A 20412-nucleotide genomic window follows, 5' to 3' on the forward strand; every position below is an offset into this window, starting at 1 on the left:
TTAAGTTTATGACCAGGCAGAGAGTGGTTTCAGGTGATGAGAACTTCTTCCAGATGTAGGGCATCAGGATGGATCAGGTAGGTCTAAGGAAAACAAGGAGACTAGATCACTGGTTCCACAGGAGCATGTGTAGCTGGACAGAGAGAAAAAAGAGAGAGACAGAAAAAAGGGATACAACAAACCATGTTGCCAAAATAATTATCAGAGACCCTGAGCACAGAATCTTGTCAGTGCTCCATCGGAGAAAATCTTGAGGATCTGAGAGCCAATAAATTATTTGATGTTGCACCATGAAATTAGATTATTCATTACATCACATGTATGTATGTATGTGACAAATAAACAATCTTCATCACCTTTTCATATAATTCTTATATAATATAATATTATTTACTTCTTCTACTTTTGGCTCTTATTAGGGGTTGCCACAGAACCTTTCTATCTGTCTCCCTGATCACTCCTGCAGTAGCTCCCCAATCATCCAGCACCTCTTCACCACCAATGAGCTCCTGTCTGACCTCTTTCCTGAATCTCACACTACACTCTTTCTCCTTCAATTTCCACCATCTTATTCTTCACCTCCAAAAAATCCTACAGACCACCATCCGATGCTGTCTAGCTACACTGTCCCCTGCCAACACCTTACAGTCTCCAATTTCCTTCAGGTTGCATCTCCTACATAGAACATATTCCACCTGTGTGCACCTTCCTCCACTCTTAAACGTCACCCTATGATCCTCCTTCTTCTTAAAATAAGTGTTCACCACTGCCATTTCCATCCTTTTAGCAAAATCTACCACCATCTGCCCTTCCACATTCCTCTCCTTAAAACCACACCTACCATCACCTCCTCATCACCTCTGTTCCCTTCACCTACATGCACATTAACGTCTGCCCCAATCACCAATTGTTCTTTCCTAGGTACACCATCTACCACTTCATCTAATTCACTCCAGAATCTTTCCTTCTCCTCCATCTTACAACCCACTTGTGGAGCATAAACACTGATGACATTTATCATCACGCCTTCAACTTCCAGCTTCACGATCATCACCCTATCAGAAACTCTCTTCACCTCCACTACACTCTTACTGTACGCTTCCTTCAGAATCACCCCTACACCATTTCTCTTTCCATCCACACCATGATAGAACAGTTTAAACCCACCTCCAATGTTCCTGCTCTTACTCCCTTTCCACTTGGTCTCCTGAACACACAACATATCTACCTTTCTCCTTTCCATCATATCAGCTCTCTCTCTCCCTTTACCAGTCATAGTACCAACATTTAAAGTATCAACCCGAGCCTCCACTCTCCTCCACTTCTCCTTTTCCTGCCGTCTCTGTAGATGTCTTCCTCCTCTCCTTCTCCTCCTTCAGCCAACAGTAGCCCAATTTCCACTCAGACCCTGTTGGTTAATGATACCTGTGGTGGTTGTTGGTAACCCGGGCCTCGACCGATCCGGTATGAAATTCTGATTTGTGATCTGCATATTTATTTTGGCACATGTTTTACGCTGGACGTCATTCCTAACACAAACATCCACATTCATCCGGGATTGAAACCGTCACTAAGACCTGACCTGTGCATCACTAATGACTGGGTTATATTATTATACATTAATATAAGATATATAATATTATACAAAACTGTATATTGTGTAATAAACTTAACAAAATGAGAACAAACTTGTTGAGAAAACCACATGAAATTGTTTTCATGCCAACTCTCTCAGCACTTCCTCATTGTGGCTTATTGGATTGTGAGAACACACAAAATGTTTCCAAGCTTCTAAACAGAGCAGAACATGATCAGTGAGATCTTCACTTCAGCAGAAGATTTGATATTTCGGTGTTGTTTTGGTGTTTTAGACCCTTTATGCATTCTTTTATATTTAAGAAGAATTTGCATTTTTTATTTGCGAGTGTTTGAAGCTTTCAGAGTTACATTACCTATTAGAGTTATTACAGTTACACATGGCCAAAAGCATGTTGACACCTGACTATAAGATTGGCAAGGCTTCTTTTTGCACCATTTCCAACTTTTGCTCTTATTAGAACCTCCACTCCTCTGGGAAGAAGTTCCACTAGATTTAGTGGAGATTTGTGTTTATTCAGAGACATGGATGTTAGTAGAGTAAGGTACTGATGTAGGTGAGGTGAGGAGGCCTCAACGAGGTTCAATAGGGTTTAAGCTCTATGGCAAAAGATCTTCCACTCCAACCAATGGAAAGCATATCTCCATGGGGCATTGTCATACTGGAACAAGTTTAGAACGAGTTTAGGTCTCCAAGATCAAGTAAAGGAGAAAATGTCATGCTCCAGCATTTAAAGATATCCTGCGCACCATCATGAGCTTTAAGGAAAGTCTCTACTGCCACCGTATGGCTTAAAGAAGAACGACTGAAAAGAGAATATTTGTAGCACAAGAATGCTTTTGTGAGAAAATAACATCAATAAAAGTGTGCATTTTGTTGTTCTTCAATTTATTTTCTTTTGTCTTTTTTGCATAGTTAATAATAATAATTATAATTAAAAAAAAACCTGCTTCCCATACCGGGAGTCGAACCCGGGCCGCCTGGGTGAAAACCAGGAATCCTAACCGCTAGACCATATGGGAGGTAAACGCAGACGGTATCTCAGTGAACACCTTCCCACCTTCCGTTTAATAACTGTGTAATGAAGAGTGTTTGTAACAATGTTCATCCACATGAGGAACAGGACCCCAGCCGAACCGCTAGACCATATGGGAGCTCTTGATGGTTTCTTTCTTTCTTTCTTTCGGCGTTGTAAAAAAAAGTGTACCGTGTAAGCCCCGCCCCTTCGTGAAGCCCAACCCACTAGTGGCGAAAGTCCCACCCACTTGAGTCTAATGTTGGTATCAATGTCAGCATGTAACTGAACTTTTTAAAAATACGTATTCATACTTCGCTTTTATTGTATTTCTACATATTGAGCTAATAGCTGTCTATATTTTTCATTATAAATCATAAATATATATTTCTGGATAAATAGTGCGGGTTGTGTTATGAAGGACATCCAGCTTAAAACATCTGCCAACTTAAATATGCGAGTCACGAATGAGAAACTCATACCGGATTAGTCTTTACCAAAGACCACCACAGGTGAACTAAGTTTTGTTGTTTTTATTAAATCCTTAAATTCACAGGTAAAATTATTTGAGTCTCATGTCAACTGGAACGAACTTACAGCAGGATTGTTGATATATGACATGTATATTACACTATAAAGAAGAAGACTTAATGGTGCTCTTGGAGGAGTTCCCCAAAGCTCTCAGAGAACTATGTGTTGTTGTTGTTTTTATTACACCAATGATTTCACAGGTGAAATTTCTTTCAGAATAGATAAGTTATTTAGTGCTATTACACTCCTGTAGAAAAACCTGCTTCCCATACCGGGAGTCAAAACCGTTAAAATATTTAAACCCATCAAATTATTTAAATTAATTACACTTCTATTTATTATTTTTTATTGGTGCATTTTTAACGTAACATGCAAAAAGTGCTGCTTCCCATACCGGGAGTCGAACCCGGGCCGCCTGGGTGAAAACCAGGAATCCTAACCGCTAGACCATATGGGAGCTGAGTAGTTATAGATTTTTAATTGAGTAACCAATGTTCTGAGGTGAGTGTGGTGGCCACTCTTGTTGTCTCTGACCACACTAGAAGGTCTTTTCTTATTTGCCCAGGTCTCCCATGCGTTTGGTTGCTCTGTGATTCCAAATGATACAGTATTTAAGGATCTGACTGTCCACTGGCTGTGTAATCATTTTTTATGTGAAATAAACACCAACAGTTTTTTTGATCAAATGGAATCTCAGTGAATACCTTCCCACTTTCTGTGTTTAGTATAGAGGTTTCCCAGTAGAACATCACCGAGAGTATCACAGTCTCCACTAGCTCACCTTCTGTCCATAGTGATGCCATTTCATCCCCAGGTAAGCAACGCACATATGCTCCTGACCGTCACATGATGTAAAAGAAAATGGGATTCATTAACCAGTCCACATTCCTCCATTGCCCCATGGTCCAGTTCTGATGTTTACGTGTACATTGTGGAGCTTTGGGTGGTATACAGTGAGCTCTCTGACTGCTTTTCAGCTAGGCATACTATAATTACATACAAGTCAAATTACACAGAGGTTCTAGCAATGGAAACCCAACAGTTCATGATTTCAAAATGAAATGGGTCTCTACATAGAAGAAATGGAATCAGTGGGATGGTTTCATGTATAGGTGGTGAGGGGATTTTGGATAGACTTTATGGCTGATCCTTTTGTTTCTGCCCAAATCAAGTATAGTCACATAAAGAAGCATTTATTTTAATCTCTACCATATATATCTGACGCAGTACACAGTGAAACTAGACCATGTTCCTCTGGAACCCTGGTGATACATTTAATAACATAAGGCTACTTAACAGAACAGAATAGTTTAGGACTTAAGTAAGTGTCCTCACCACATAAAGTGTATCTTGTGCAACCAAGTGCAAATTATTTTTACAATCCATAACGATCCATAATAATCACAGCCACAGAGAAGATTTTCTTTCATAGTTCTGATGTTCTTTTATTTACTGATGAAGAAGAGTTATTTTACCTCCTAAATGCCTCCTTGATTATTAATGTCTCTCTGTGAAGTATAAAGTGATCTAGCAATATGTTTTACATCATCTCTAGACATTAATTATATATAAGTATATATAATTATATATACTTTTATATAATTATTCCCTATATGTTGAGACAAACGGGGCCTAAATATGAAATGCACAGTAGAGAAAAATCAGATTTTGAGATTACTCAGTAGTTTCACACAAGAAAATCCTACTTCCCATACCGGGAGTCGAACCCGGGCCGCCTGGGTGAAAACCAGGAATCCTAACCGCTAGACCATATGGGAACTGAGATGCTCTACTTACCAAACTGACCAACATGACACATTAATTATCATTGAGCAATCAATGTTCTAAGGTGAGTGTGGTGGCCACTCTTGTTGTCTCTGACCAAATCAAATCAAATCAAATTTCATTCGTCACCTACACATACATACAGAGTACGACATGCAGTGAAATGCTTTATACGACTGACCAGCATGAGGGAATAGGGTGGGGGAAGAAATAAAACAAGGGGAAAAGAAGGCAGATAAATAAAACCAATAAACGATGTAAAATATAAAATATATAAAGCTAAAGATATATATATATATATGAAAAAAATAGGAGAATTGCATATACAGGGTATGCTTATGATACAGTAAACAGTAAACACATAAAGTGGTTAATGTGATTGTCTTAAAGGTAAACGTGTGAGGTATGGTGTGGTATAAGTGCACTGTGCCGTGCAAGTCCAACCGTGACTGTTCAGGGTTTAAAGTTTTGTAGTGCGAGAAAAAAGAAAAAGAAAATATTTGCAGAAGTGTGATGATGGAGAGAGTGTGACCAGCTTTTAGATCCAGTTTTTAGATCCTGGGTGTTTCCTGGTTTAAACTCCGAGTAGCCTGCAGGAAGAAGCTCCTCCTCATTCTCTCTGTGTTCGCTTTCAGGGAGCAGAAGCGTTTCCCCCACCGCAACAAAGAAAAAAATCCATTGTTGGGATGGCTGAGGTTCTTCATAATCTTCCTGGCTCTGGTCCGGCACCGCGTGCTGTAGATGTCCTGCAGGTCAGGGAGCTCAGTGTGGATGGTACGTTCAGCTGACCGCACCACCCTCTGGTGGGCTCACCTGTCCTGCATGGTGCTGTTCCCGAACCAAGTAGTGATGCTACCCGTCAGAACGCTCTCAATGGTGCAGGCTTAGAAGATTTTTAGCACCTGAGAGGGTCGTTTAAAGTCCCTTAAGCATCTTAGATGGTACACACGCTGCCGGGCTTCTTCACCAGGGTGTTGGTGTGACAGGACCAAGACAGGTGTGTGATGTGTGATGTGAACACCCAAGTACCGGAAACTGTCCACTCTTTCCACTGGATTCCCGCTGATGTTTAGCGGATGGTATGACCGCTCCTGCTTCGTGCTGAAGTCCATGATCAACTCCTTAGTCTTGCTGACGTTCAGGAGAAGGTTGTTCTCCTGGCACCATCTCTCCAGGCGTCTCATCGTTGTTGGAGATCAGACCCACCACAACAGTGTCGTCAGCAAACTTGATGATAGTTGTGGAGTTGGAAGTGGCCACACAGTCATATGTGTAGAGTGAGTACAGCAGGGGGTTTGGAACACAACCATGGGGAACTCCAGTGCTGAGGGTGAGGGTGGATGAGGTGTGTTTTCCCACCTGTACGGCTTGTGGTCTGTCAGTCAGAAAGTTAGAGATCCATTGACACAGCGGCAGGCTAAGTCCCAGGACCTCCAACTTAGAGGTGAGTGTGGAGGGAATTATGGTGTTAAATGCTGAACTGTAGTCAACAAACAGCATCTTTGTATAATTCCCATTTCTTTGGTCCAGGTGGCTGATTGTAGTGTGGAGGAGATGTGAAATGGCATTCTCAGTAGAGCGATTCTGACGGTATGCAAACTGTAGTGGGTCCAGTGTGTCAGGTAGTGATGCAGTGATGAAGTCTCTGACCAGTCTCTCAAAGCACTTTATCACTACTGAGGTCAAGGCTACAGGGCGGTAGTCATTGAGGCAGGTGGGCTGGGGTTTCTTCGGGACAGGAACAATGGTGGACTGTTTAAAACATGAGGGGACAACAGACTGTTCCAGTGAGAGGTTGAATATCTCAGTGAACACCGGTGCTAGCTGGTCAGCGCAGGCTTTCAGAACCCGACCTGTGATGCCATCTGGTCCTGCTGCCTTCTTGGTATTCACTCTCTTGAATGCCCTCCTCACGTCATGCTCCGAGATGGTGAACGTGTTTTACCTCTCCGGCTCTCTCGGCATGCACGCTGGTTGTGCCCCTAGCGCCGCTAGCGTGGTTAGCTGCAGCCTCGAAACGAGCGTAAAAGGTGTTTAGCTCGTCTGCCAGAGAAACGTCCGCATTGACCATTTTAGAAGATGGTGTTTTAAAGCCACAGGCTCATAGAGCCACCATGTTGGAACTGTGACTCTAGGTTTCTCCCGTAGCGCCGCTTTGCATACTTCACCACTCTGCGAACACTGTAAGACGCAGCCTTGTACTAGTCCATGTCCCCGGTGGCAAGCCCCGTGTTGTAGGCAGCGGAGCGGGATCTCAGAGCGTCGCGGATGGTTTTATCCACCCACGGTTTCTGGTTGGGAAACGTTCTGATAGTGTTTTTTTTGCACCGTATCAGCCGCTAGTTTCCCGATGACCACTGTAGAAGGTCCTTTCTTATTTGCCCAGGTCTCCCATGCGTTTGGTTGCTCTGTGATTCCAAATGAGACAGTATTTTAGGATCTGGCTGTGTAATCATTTTCTTATGTGAAATAAACATCAACAGTTTTTGATCAAACAAACCTGAATAGCATGGATGTGACATGGTTGAAGAACTTTGTTGCTCTACGGCCTGAGCAAAAAGACTTTAAGATAAGATAAGATGAGATAAACCTTTATTCGTCCCACAGTGGGGAAATTTTTTTGTTACAGCAGCAATAAAAAATAAAAAATAAATGCAAATATATAAAAGAATAGACGAATAGACATACTATAGTATACAAGTTTATACACAACACAATGTATAAATTACAAATGAGGAAAAAATACGTATTGCAGGTAGTATTTCACACAGGTGTTATTGCACGTATTGCAGGTAATATTGCACTTTAGACAAATTTACTTTCTTTGAACTGTGAAATAGTATAAACAGATTTTTTTTTATATTTGGAAATAGCTTTAGCATAGTCACATTGGGGGACAAGTCTACAAATGAGACTGAATCCTCAAAATAAAACCTCATAACTCTGATTTCATCCAAAGCAGGCCTCAGAGAGGTGGTTCAAGGTCAGCGTCAAGGTTTTGCTAACTAATGTTGAAGTGAAGAATAAAGTGATCTAGCAACATTAGTATTTTTTTTATCACCTCTAGACTTAAATTTAATATGCTTTCATATAATCAGCAAAGTCAGATTTTGTGATTGATTAGTGGTTTCACACTCTTGTAGATTAAAAATCCTGCTTCCCATACCGGGAGTCGAACCCGGGCCGCCTGGGTGAAAACCAGGAATCCTAACCGCTAGACCATATGGGAGCTGTTCCTTTAGTGTTTAATTGTAAATAATAAAAGTGTAAGCCCCGCCCCTTCGTGACGTCTAACCTACTAGTGGTGAAAATCTCTCCCACTTATGTGTCTAATGTTGGTATCAATGCCTAGAAACCTTTTTTAAATTCTTCGTCATCAAATGTATTCAGTTCAGATTGTATTTTATGTAAGTCATCATTATCTGCGACGATGTTGCTCTTCACCCGGACATTAGTGTTACACAGGTCAGATCACTCTTAGTGCCGGTGTTACACCAGATTCTGTGACCATCGTATGTTGTGACGATAGAGGGCGCTGTTGCCAAAATGCATCTTAAAATAGATCGTCTAGAGACGTTCACTACGCAAACAGCGTAAATGCAAACATCGGCATTAAGATTATTATTATTCCAAATAGAGGAATTAAAAAAAAAATGTATTATTGTTATTCAGTAATAAAGTGCTGAATAAATAATGAAAAGTGAACTGTAACACACTTACCGCAGGGTCACCAGATTTAATAAGGCACTATTACAGATTATTAAAATCCATTTCCTCCCAATATTTCACACACAATGACTTTAATGTTCTCCATATTCACTGTAGTGATGCTCAACACTCTCTGTATTATATCCTGAAAATTATTTGAGTCTCATGTCAACTGGAACGAACTTACAGCAGGATTGTTGATATATGACATGTATATTACACTATAAAGAAGAAGACTTAATGGTGCCTTTGGAGGAGTTCCCCAAAGCTCTCAGAGAACTATGTGTTGTTGTTGTTTTTATTACACCAATGATTTCACAGGTGAAATTTCTTTCAGAATAGATAAGTTATTTAGTGCTATTACACTCCTGTAGAAAAACCTGCTTCCCATACCGGGAGTCAAACCCGTTAAATTATTTAAAAACAATCAAATTATTTATTTTAATTACACTTCTATTTATTACTTTTTTATTAGTGCATTTTTAACGTAACATACAAAAAGTGCTGCTTCCCATACCGGGAGTCGAACCCGGGCCGCCTGGGTGAAAACCAGGAATCCTAACCGCTAGACCATATGGGAGCTAAGAACACTGATTTCCCAACCCGGCCAACATGACACATTAATATCAAGCGATTAATTTTCACAAATACGAGTGGAATGTTGTCTTTGACCACTGTAGAAGGTCCTTCCTAAACTGCCAAGGTATTTGTACCAAAATATTGGCACAAAATTGGACACACAATTGTATAAGATGTCATTAGATGCTGTAGCATATAGAAATGGGTTGGAGTGGAAGATCTTTTGCTATAGAGTTCTGTGCACAACCCTACTGAACACGCTTTCTTTCTTCCAATCTTTCAGTAATTTTGACGTGAATGTGTGGTAAGAAGTTTTACTACTATATAACTACTACTATATAAATTAACTTTATAACCATTGACACTCTCTATGGCATTATACACTACATTACCAAAAGTATTGCAATACTATAATAATAATGTAATTTTTCCAGCCTCATGAGGTTCTTCACCAAAAGTACAACGTCTTTGTAACATGACATTTTACGTTCACTTGAACTAGGAGACACAAACCTGTTTCAGCATGACAATGCCACTGTGCACAAAGCTGTGCGTTGGAATTAAAGATCTCCTGCTGTACAGCTCCAACAGCTTTGCTGATGAATGTGAATGCTGACTGCACCCCAGGAACCTCCTCACCCCACCCAAGTCAGTACAAATCTGCACAAACACACTCCAAACTGTAGTGGAACATCTTCCCAGAAAGGGGAGTACATGTAGTTTTTGCGGAGAGTAAAAGCTCAGGGGTTACTGACCAGAAGGTCGGGGGTTTAAACCCTTGTATTGCCAAGCTGCCATTTTTTTGGCCCTTGAGCAAGGCCCTTAACCCTCTGTGCTCCAGGGGCACTGTATCATGGCTGACCCTGTACTCTGACCCTAGTTTCCAAGCAAGCTGAAATATGCGAAGGAAAGAATTTCACTGTGCTGTAATGTATATGTGACAAATACAGGCTCTTCTATTTATTCCGGATTGTATTAATGATGAAAACACCAGACAGAAGAAGATATGAAGACAGAGTTTAGCTGCCCGGTTTATTCAAGCAGCATGAATTACTAGTGAAAGTTTTCTGTAAAGAAGCTTTGGGACAAGTTCTAATGTTAAACGTTCTACAGAGATAAAATCCGTTTTGCGCTGATCGATTTACAGATCCAAATCAATCTCCAGGGTGAAAAAACAAATCAAATATAAATTAAAAAGCCACAGCATATTGTGTCCTGAAGAGCTGAAAAATCTCATGATATTGAGTATATTATGATCACACGTGAAACCATGAATCTGTATTAAAAAAGATCTCTCGTAAGACTCTTCTCACACTGTGACACCTGACATGGCTTTTCTTGCATGAATGCGCTGGTGCGTATGGAACGTACTCTGCCAGGCGAAGCTCTTGCCGCACTGTGAGCACTGATACGGCTTCTCTTCTGTATGGATTTGTTGGTGAGTCTGAAGGTTACCCTTTTGGCTAAAACTCTTGCCACACTGTGAGCACTGATACGGCTTCTCCCCTGTGTGGATGCGCTGGTGCTTGTGGAGGTCGCTCTGGCGAGGAAAGCGTTTGCCGCACTCCTCGCAGTGATGCGGTTTCTCCCCGGTGTGAATGCGCCGGTGCTGCTGGAGAGAGCTCTGGCGAGTAAAAGTCTTACCGCACTCCAAGCAGCGATGTGGCTTCTCGCCCGTATGAACCACCTGGTGCTGCTGGAGAGAGCTCTGGCGTGTGAAGTTCTTGCCGCACTGTGAACACTGATACGGTTTCTCTCCTGTGTGGGTGCGCTCGTGCGCTTTCAGGTTGCTCTTGTTGGTAAACCTATTCCCACACTGCACGCAGCAATAAACTTTGCTTGGAAAGGAGTCAGAAGGTATTTCTGAAGTAAATATTAGGTTCTGAATCTCTCCGGAGATCACCACTTTCTCATATTCGTCATTATGGGCTCTCCTAATGTGGCTTTCGAGGTCGGTTTGAGACGTGTAGGACAAAGAACACCAGAAGCAGGAGACGACCTGTACGTCATCCATTTCTGGAGAAGAAAATGAGAACGATTAGATATGCATTGAACAAAAAGTTACACAAACTCTAACTCCTGGTTGACCAAAAGCAATGGAAGGCATCATTGATATTCCCCGTAAACCTGTGCAAGAGCGAGATCTTCTGCTAACGTGACATGGCATGACGGAGCAGCTTTGACCACATGCCACATGTTCCTCATGCTGTTCTAGTCAGGTAATCCGCCAGCCCAACCTTGTCCATGAGTGGGAATACAGAGCTGTGTTCGCTCCTAGAGGTCGAGCGATAGCGGATATTACCGATAGAGATAGCTAGGGTGGATCTTCTTTTGCACAATTGCACAACTGACACTTTAACACTGGACTGGCACACCTCAGTGTCACTTTAATATCAGCACATAGACTCTTTAATGACCATCACACTGGGACACTTTTCATGTGGACTACTGTCAATAGCCATATTCATCCCTTTCTGTCTTACTTGTGTGTGTGTGTGTGTGTGTGTGTGTGTGTGTGTGTGTGTGTGTGTGTGTGTGTGTGTGTGTGTGTGTGTTTGTATATATATCTGTATATACTGTATATATTTTATCTTCATAAAAAAGCCAGTCATAAAAAAGCATTTACATTTGTGCCATTTTTTTTATGGATACTGGGTAAAAAACAAACATAACACTCCATAAAAATACTACTGAACCTTAGAAAATACAAATAATTGTAAAATCAATGCTCTGGACTCTGGGGAGAAGCCGAAAGAAGAAGAAGAAGAGGAAATGCTATAGAAGTGATTTTTGTTAATTTCATCATTTACATTTTTAAATTAAGTTAATTTCATCTGTTAACTTTAGTTAATGAACAAACATGAACGAGGTACAGCGTGTTGACGTGTCTCACGTGTCAAAAGACATGGCATGTGGTGTCAGTAATTTGCCTCTAGAGGCCACTCTCGTACTGTATAATGATGAGGGATCTTCTCAACTGCTCCAGAAACAGACTTGACCTGGAAAAACTATCGGTAAGGATTTTTGCTAACAGCCAATCAAATATCGGTGTTAAAATCCGATTAATCTGCAGAACTGATGTTCTGATCCACCTATTTAAGTGATCAAGGGAACAATCTGGATAAGGCAAAGGATATGATAGACTTTATGGAAACCAAGACCCCTGTCTCTATCTTCGCAAAGTATGTAGATGTAGTGGAGACGTTAGTACCTAATGATATACCTAGAGAGCTGAATTATACGTGTAACACAGAATGTTTTGAAGAAATACACAAAGCAGACTATATTTAAAAAAACTCAGGACCAGGATGCTATACGTGCTTCTGCAGTTAGTGGTGGTGTGGACCACCTGCTGTAAAGCTGTCTCATTTTTCTTGTGAGTTTTGGTGAGTGTTACAGTAGCAGCATTACCACAAATTGTTGTTGTACACATGCCACCTTCCTCGTCGGACTCTTCCTCTTTCACAAGCATGATTTTAAATTTTTCATTCTGGTCGTCCAAAGAGCGACTGGGCAACACCCCGTTTGATGTTCCTTCACCTGGAAAATGCACTATTTACAGTTATTTCAAATAAATCTCTAAGGCACAGAATTAAATAGTTGTTTTTGTTTTTCTTACAGAGGTAATCTTCATCGTCAGGTTCTTCCTTTATTACAGGTTTCTTTCCATGTGCAGGTGCGACGTGTCTCTCGGTGCTCGCTGTTCCACCTGAAATTCCACAAACACGGTCCGGAAGTGCAGTACAGAGATTTGTGATGCTATTTCAGTCCCAAATGAAGTTTTGGTGACTTACAGAGGTGGCCTTTATCTGTATTGTCTTCCTTTTTAATAGGTTTGTGATGGTTTGTTCTCATGTCCTCAGACACCTATTGATCACAGAGGAATAACATGAAAGACATGAAGGGTTATAGACCATGAAGATATCAGCGTATCAGATGGTCTGCTTGATTACACACCCTCGTCCTGGCTTTCATAAATATCATCTACTGTATCTGGTGGCTCTCCTCTAACATGCACAAAGTGAAAGACAAAATCCACACAGGTGACACTAACACCTAACACTTACCTGTGAGTGAGCAGGAGTGTGTAGAGGTTTTCCTGAAGGCCTCGGCAGCACCTCTGCTGCCTCCATTACAAACTGTCTAAAAGATCCAGAATCTGGAGAAATAAAACATAATTAATTCAATACGGTTCAATAGCTTTCACATCTTCCAATCCAAAGCAGATCTGGAACAGGTTTGGGTCTGCTAGTTTGAGTGAACTCCAGCATCCAAAACCTTTGTGCTAACAGTATGGAAAAGAACCACATTTTGGTTGGGAAAGTTGGGTGTCCCAATAAATTTGGCCTTTTAGAAAAATGAATGTATTTTATTACTGAAATTACGCACAAGAATATCTGTGAAAACTGGTCCCATTTAGTGCATTTGAATGCCATATGACATCAAAATGCAAATACAAATATAAAAATATAAAAATCATAAATAAAAATATGTACTTTGTTTTCTTTATGTTTTAGTTAAAAATGATCCCAAACTTCAGAAACTTTTCGTTTTCTTTGGTCTGAATCTTCTCTTCACCCCTCACTCTTTTCTCCTCGTTCCTCCATTTTTCATTCTGCAGCATCTTCTGTGTTACACGCACATTTCCAGCCCCACGTTTGTAACAAGACCCCAGAGCGGTCCAGAGGTTAGCGGGTGGTGCGTCAGTAATAATGGTCTGTGGGGAAACACAGTGCTCTGTGTGTAGGTAAATTCAGTAAACGATGTATTTGCCTTTTTTTGTACTCGAATTACTCGATTTACTTGAGGACTGGTTTCAGCTCTCGTTTTATGACATGATGAATAATTGGTGCGTGTTTACATCCTGTTTGCTGCAGTAATCTGTAATGAATGAAGTGCTCGATTCATCTATCTGTTCTCCTGAGCTGCTGTTGTAATCATAAACACGGTCCTGTTCTCACCCCAGGGGGCGTCTTCACAATCTGAACGTCAGATATAATATATAATCCCCCCACTCTTAAAACTTCCTTTTTTTTAAATAGCTTTTATGTAAACTTTTTATTTTAGGATGAATTCTTATATGTTTATTTACTTATTAAATTGTTATTATTTTTATCAGTAATATTATTTATTTATTTATTTTTCAAGTCTTTATTTTTATTTCTTCTTTTATGCTTGGAAAGAGCTTTGAGATGTTACTGTTTTTCCATATAAAATAAAGATTATCATTCATAATCTAAATATTTATAATATAAACAGGATAAATAAGAATATTCATTATTAATATTAAAAATATCATTTTCTGAAATCTGTATTCGTTTGCATGCATGTCGGCTTGTGACACAGTAGACACTGTAGTTTATATAAATTTCCCTAAAAATTAATTCCTATAAATTCCCATTAAGGAAATCATTTGTGAAACATTTTTACTAATCGGGTTTTTCCGGTCAGATGCCGAAATGTACAGAAGTCCTAAAAAACTATGCTCTATAATATCTATTTTTCTTCTTGTGATCATGTAAAGAAATGTTTGAGTAATTCAGCATAGATCAGCTTTACTTAGCGTTAAAACAGCCAATATCCTCCAGCATTATTAATTATTCAGCATTCATTTCGGGGGAGTGGAGGCTTAGTGGGTTAGGCTCGGGGGTTTAAGCCCCGGTATCACCAAGCTGCCACTCTTGGGCCCTTGAGCAAGGCCCTTAACCCTCTGTGCTCCAGGGGCACTGTATCATGGCCGACCCTGTGCTCTGACCCCAGCTTCTGAGCATGCTGGGATATAGAAAGAACGAATTTCACTGTGCTGTAATGTATATGTGACAAATAAAGTCTATTCTATTTCATTTGAGCAGTATTCCCCAACAATCTAACCTTAATATAGGAGCAATAAGGATAAAACATATATGACTAAATAACACCTTCACTTTAGCGCCAAGCAATCTGTGTACTGAACTATATACAAGCAAATAAAGTCAATCTTTAGTAAAAGAAAAACACTAAAAGAGAGATGTACAACAGTAACAGTTTGACATCGAAGACCAGAAAAACAATAGATGTGTTTGAACGAGAAAAGAGAAAAGAAATCACATATATAACAGGGTAAGAAGGAGATCAGCGAGGTTTAAAATAAAGAAAGAGATAAAATATGAGAATGAGGTAAAGGAGATTTTATAAGTAGAGGAGGAATCTCAGAGAAATATGTAAATGATCAAAGTAAAAAAGTGAGATTTTTGGATTTGAACTTGAGCTTGCTGACGTCAGTGAACTTGTGCCACTGCTGTTTCAGATGTTCCTCCTAAGAGCTGGTAGGAGCTGCTGACTGACTGCAATCAAGCTGTTTTTGCTGCTTTCTCATCATTAGAATTAGAATTGTAATAGTATTGACATGATAACTAGCTTAACTACAGCATTATAACAACAACACAGCAATACTATTTACTATTTACTAATAATCAGCAAATAGTCAATTACATCACAATTTGAGACACGTGTCCACACAGAGACGGACTCACAGAATTCTCTCGTGATCTCCACATCATGAAACATTGTTTGATCAGTGAATAGTTTTCTGTGCACAAGAGCATCACAGATAATAACCGTGAACATTATAACATTCTCGTGATAACGACAAAGAAACTTTACACCAAGAAGAATTCTGTCGTGATCACGAGAAAACAAGAAGAAAAGGCTCGTTCCTCCGATCAGATGTAAAATAAAAGCTTCTATATTTGAGAAGCAGATCCTCCACGGTGATTATAGTTATGAATAATAATAAAACATGACAATGCAGCTAAAGACTAATTATAACAATTCTCTCCCTATTGTGCCTCTTCTTCTCTTCTGGGAAGATGTTTTAGATTTTGTGGAGATTCATACAGGTGTTAATCAGTCAGGTACTGATGAAGGTGAGAAGGTGAGGAGGTTACTGGAGCACCTCATAACCATAGCTCTATAGCAGGAGATCTTCCACTCCAACCCATGTTTAGGATTGTTTCATCACAAATGAGACAGATGTGCACAATCTTCTTGGTGAGTGAAGTTACCTGGAGAGCTGGAAGTGTCCTCCACCCTGAAGACCCGCGGGTTGTTGTCTGGAGGTTTCTCATAGCCAAGGTAAAGAGTGGGATAGGGGTTGTTCTTGGTTGGTTGTTTATCCACAAAGTGAAAAGAGCAGACGTACAGCGTTTTAGGAGGCCTTTTTAAATTCAGGTTTTTCAGCCAGTGTCGTTTCGCTTCGTCTTCTTTCGGAAGTCGGTGAAATCTGTATCTTCTCTCGCAGGTACATTCAGAGCGCACTTTGGGTTTGTGAATAAAACACTGCTCTCTGAGCCACAGATTCAGCTTCGTCTGGTTATACGTGCAACCCCGAACAGCACACGTCGTTCCCGAGCTTTTTAACGCCATGTGATCATATTTACCTCCAGACCTGAAAAACAAAACGCACATCAACACTCCATACTGCCGTCTGTCCAGAGCAGTCAGTACTGCTACTATGGTTACTACTTCCGGCGGAAGTTCTACCCATAACGGTTTATTTACAGCAGCGCCCCCAGGAAACAGGTGGATACACACGTTTCTTCACTCTACAGCGGATAGAACAGAAGTCCAACATGCATTATAATATTTATTTCTTGTTTGCTCCTGATCACTGTTTCCTCGTGATCAGTACTTCATTTTTCTGTGAATTTGACATAAGAGCATGTCCCAGATGCAGCATCATGGATAAGAACCATAACTGTTTTTGGCAGTGGATGTTCTCAACAGAAAGAAAGTAGTTTTCCTCGTTATCACGACTTCATATTCCCTGCAAACAAATGCTTATTATCCATGAGGCTGTGATGATGCTGCGTCTGGGACATGCTCTGATTCCGAACACAGAAAATGTCATTACTGTTTTAAGTTTCAAGTTTAAATATTAATCGTTTTTTTTTTTTGCTGGGGGGGGGGGGTGTTTGAGGGGTGGATTTTGGAGTTGCCTTGACAACTGGTACAAGCGGAAGGTTTTCTTTGTGCAGGTGTCTAGACCACAAACTGCTCAGCGGAACTGAATGTGGAAATGAGGTGTGACTATCCATCCGTACTTGAAAAATGCAGAACCTCAAGCTATGAGTCTGTAGGAATCACTGAAGCCTGACATGACCTTACATTTGCTCCTCCACCAACCTAAGTCAGTGCGCCAAAACTGCTGCTATTTTATCACCGAGCTCCTCCTCACACGTGTAACATGATCTCACATCTCACCCACCCTACATCCTGCAGACTTCACCTTCTTCCCAAATATGATCCAGTTCAAAGGTCACCGTTTTGACACCGTTGTCTAACCCTACTTCTAGAATAAGGGCTAACCTCAGCAATGATGAAACTGTAATTTAAGCATAGTCGTAATTGTGGATAAGGATGAGGTTCCTCTCAAGATTTCTTCCTCATGCCTCATCTCAGGGAGTTTTTCCTTCACCACAGTCACCATTACAGTGGAGCTCATTAGGGACACTACACTGAAGTTATATTTAAAGTTATAAATTACAGTTGTAATCTTTAATTTAAGAAAAAGAAAGAACCTTTGTACTTCAAGTCAAGTCAAGAAGCTTTTATTGTTATTTCTACTATATATTGCTGCTGCAGCACATGGTGCTATATTAAACAACATAGAGCTACATCACAGAACATAAAACTACATAACAAAACACAGAGTTAAGGACTAAAGTGAATGTCCTTGCCACATAGAGTTAAACATGCTGCTGAGGCTCCAGTGACCACTGTTCCTGCCCCTCTCCCCTCCGTGGATCTTCCCACTTCGTCCAGGCCTGCCTCTGGATAGTGTTCTCTTTGACTGGAGGCCACTCTGTGCAGCTGGGGAAGGTTTGTCATCAACGCCCTGGGTGGTTCCATGAAATTCCGGAGTAAGAACGGGAGCTTTGAGGATGGATTGGACTGTAGTTGATGTCAACAGTCTCCTACACTGACTCAGGAATACAGTTCGCTTCTGATCATCATCACTGCACCCCGCAACATCGTATACCTGCTACAAATGGACATTCGGTGTAACCCAGATGAGGATGGGTTCCCTCTTGAGTCTGGTTCCTCTCAAGGTTTCTTCCTTATGCCATCTCAGGGAGTTTTTCCTTGCCACAGTCGCCAGGGTTCATCAGGGACAAACTTACTCATAAAGAACATATTCGTTTTTAATCACCGCATTATCTGTGTAAAGCTGCTTTGAGACAATGTTCATTGTTAAAAGCGCTATACAAATAAACATGAATTGAATTGAATTGAATAAAGTGCATCGTGTACAACCGAGTGCAAACAGTGCAGACAAAATAGATTAGATTAGATTAGATTAGATTAGATTCAAATGTATTGTCATTGTGCAAGGTACATGAACATAGCCATGAAATGCTGTTAGCATCTAACCAGATGTGCACAAGTGGCTTATTTACAATAAATAACAGCAGATAAATAGGTTATGAGGTCCATATATACAGGGATGAGGGTGAATAATGTACAATCTTTGCACAGTATATTGTATATGGTATATATATATAGTAATATACAGTACAATATACAATATACTGTGCAAAGATTATGCATAGACAAAGATAATATACTCAAATGACTTGATATAGTTATGTACATGTATGTGTGATACAGTATATACAGTATGAATATGGGTGGAATGTACAGTAGTGCAAATGTGAATTATGGATGGTGTGAAAAGAAATGTGTAGTGGATTAACAGTGCAAAATACACAGAAAATTACAATCCAGTATTGAATCAGCTGTTCAGTGCAGTAACAGCTACAGCTATTCTTCAGTCTATTGTGCGTCTCTGAGGCACCTGTAGCATCTGGCCGATAGGAGAAGGGTGAATAGTCCATTGTTGGGGTAAAAGGTATCTTTGATGATGCCCCTAGCCCTTTGCAGACAGCATTTACAGTAAATGTTCTCCAAAGTGGGAAGTTGGGTGCCGATGATTGGTTGGGCAGTTTTCACCACCCTCTGAAGGGCTTTACGGTCTGAAGCAGTGCAGCAGCTGTACCACACTGAGATGCAGTTAGTGAGAATGCTCTCAATTGTACAACAGTAAAAGGTCTCCAGTATCCTGTAGCACAAACAGGAGTTTTTAAGTCTCCTCAGAAAAAACAGGCGCTGTTGTGCCTTTCTGATCAGGATACAAGGGTTCAGAGACCAGGTGGGATCCTCAGAGATGTGGACTCCAAAGAACTTGAAATCTGGGTACACCCTCAACAGCAGCTCAGTTGATGTGAATGGGAGCGTGAGTGTGATTGCCGGCTAGTCTAAATTCCACAATGATCTCTTTCGTCTTCTTGGTGTTCCAGGTTATTGTCCTCACACCATGCTACTAGGTGCTGGATCTCCTCCCTGTAAGCCTCTGATCAGGCCTACCACCATGGTGTCATCTCCAAACTTTACAATGTTGTTTGAGGCATAGGCAGGTATGCAGTCATAGGTGAAAAGGGAGTATAGGAGAGGAGACAGAACATACTCTGTCTCGTCTCACTGACACATGGATAAAACCAAATGGGTACATGGGTCTAAAGGAGTCTACACCGTCAGGATATGTTTATAAACATGAGCTCCGTCAAACTCACACATTAGATTTAATATTATCTCACGGAGCAGACGTCACTCATATATATATATATATATATATATATATATATATATATATATATATATATATATATATATATATATATGTCTATATGTCTAAGATTTTAGAAAAGATTGTGTCTGTAGAGTTCTGTTCCTTCTTACAAGAAATCAATATCTTCTTTGAAGAGTTTTAGTCAGGTTTCAGGCTCCATTATAGCACAGAAACTGCTCTAGATAAAATCACTAATGACCTGTTCTTAGTTTTAGACCAAGGTTTCATCTTTCTGTTAGTTTTACTAGATTTTTGTGCTGCATTCAACACTATAGATCATGATCTTCTCCTAAATGGCCTACAAACATTGGCATTCAGAAACAGGCATTAAGCTGGTTGATCATTACCATTTTGTAGATTTAAATAGAGAACTATCAGGTTAATGCAAGTAAATTTTGGGATGCCACAAGGTCCAGTTTTAGGACCCCTGCTTTTCACAATATACATGCTTCCCTTGGAAAATATTATTAGAAGGTATCAGCTTTCACTATTTTGCTGATGATACCCAGCTATATTTCTCATCAAAACGAG

General features: G+C 40.4%; 1 protein-coding gene and 1 long non-coding RNA gene across 2 annotated transcripts; one reads left to right on the top strand and one right to left on the bottom strand.

The window, feature by feature from the left end:
* The first annotated feature begins 2898 nt into the window (after positions 1-2898).
* LOC310738004 lies at positions 2899-19819 on the top strand. Its single transcript, XR_014536948.1, has 3 exons — positions 2899-3124; positions 3869-3957; positions 19553-19819. It is a non-coding gene; the product is annotated as an uncharacterized lncRNA (long non-coding RNA).
* On the bottom strand, positions 10216-16734 carry LOC310737538 (uncharacterized protein). The gene is made up of 6 exons (XM_083561889.1): positions 16259-16734; positions 13283-13374; positions 13010-13082; positions 12835-12924; positions 12627-12755; positions 10216-11231 (listed from the first exon to the last, which is right to left on the bottom strand). The coding sequence occupies exons 1-6, from the start codon at positions 16659-16661 to the stop codon at positions 10525-10527; spliced, it is 1494 nt and encodes a 497-aa protein (XP_083418015.1). The 5' UTR covers positions 16662-16734; the 3' UTR covers positions 10216-10524.
* Positions 19820-20412: the final 593 nt, after the last annotated feature.

The sequence above is a fragment of the Silurus aristotelis genome, assembly GCF_946808225.1.
Source record: "Silurus aristotelis genome assembly, chromosome: 15".
NCBI lineage: Eukaryota > Metazoa > Chordata > Actinopteri > Siluriformes > Siluridae > Silurus > Silurus aristotelis.

Excerpts from the sequence above, each read along its gene's own strand:
- LOC310737538 (XM_083561889.1), bottom strand. The coding sequence starts at position 16,661 with ATGTGCGTTTTGTTTTTCAGGTCTGGAGGTAAATATGATCACATGGCG. Across the intron at positions 12,925-13,009 it reads TACAGATAAAGGCCACCTCT|GTGGAACAGCGAGCACCGAG; the intron begins GTAAGTCACCAA and ends GTGGAATTTCAG. Across the intron at positions 12,756-12,834 it reads TGACGATGAAGATTACCTCT|GTGAAGGAACATCAAACGGG; the intron begins GTAAGAAAAACA and ends TGCATTTTCCAG.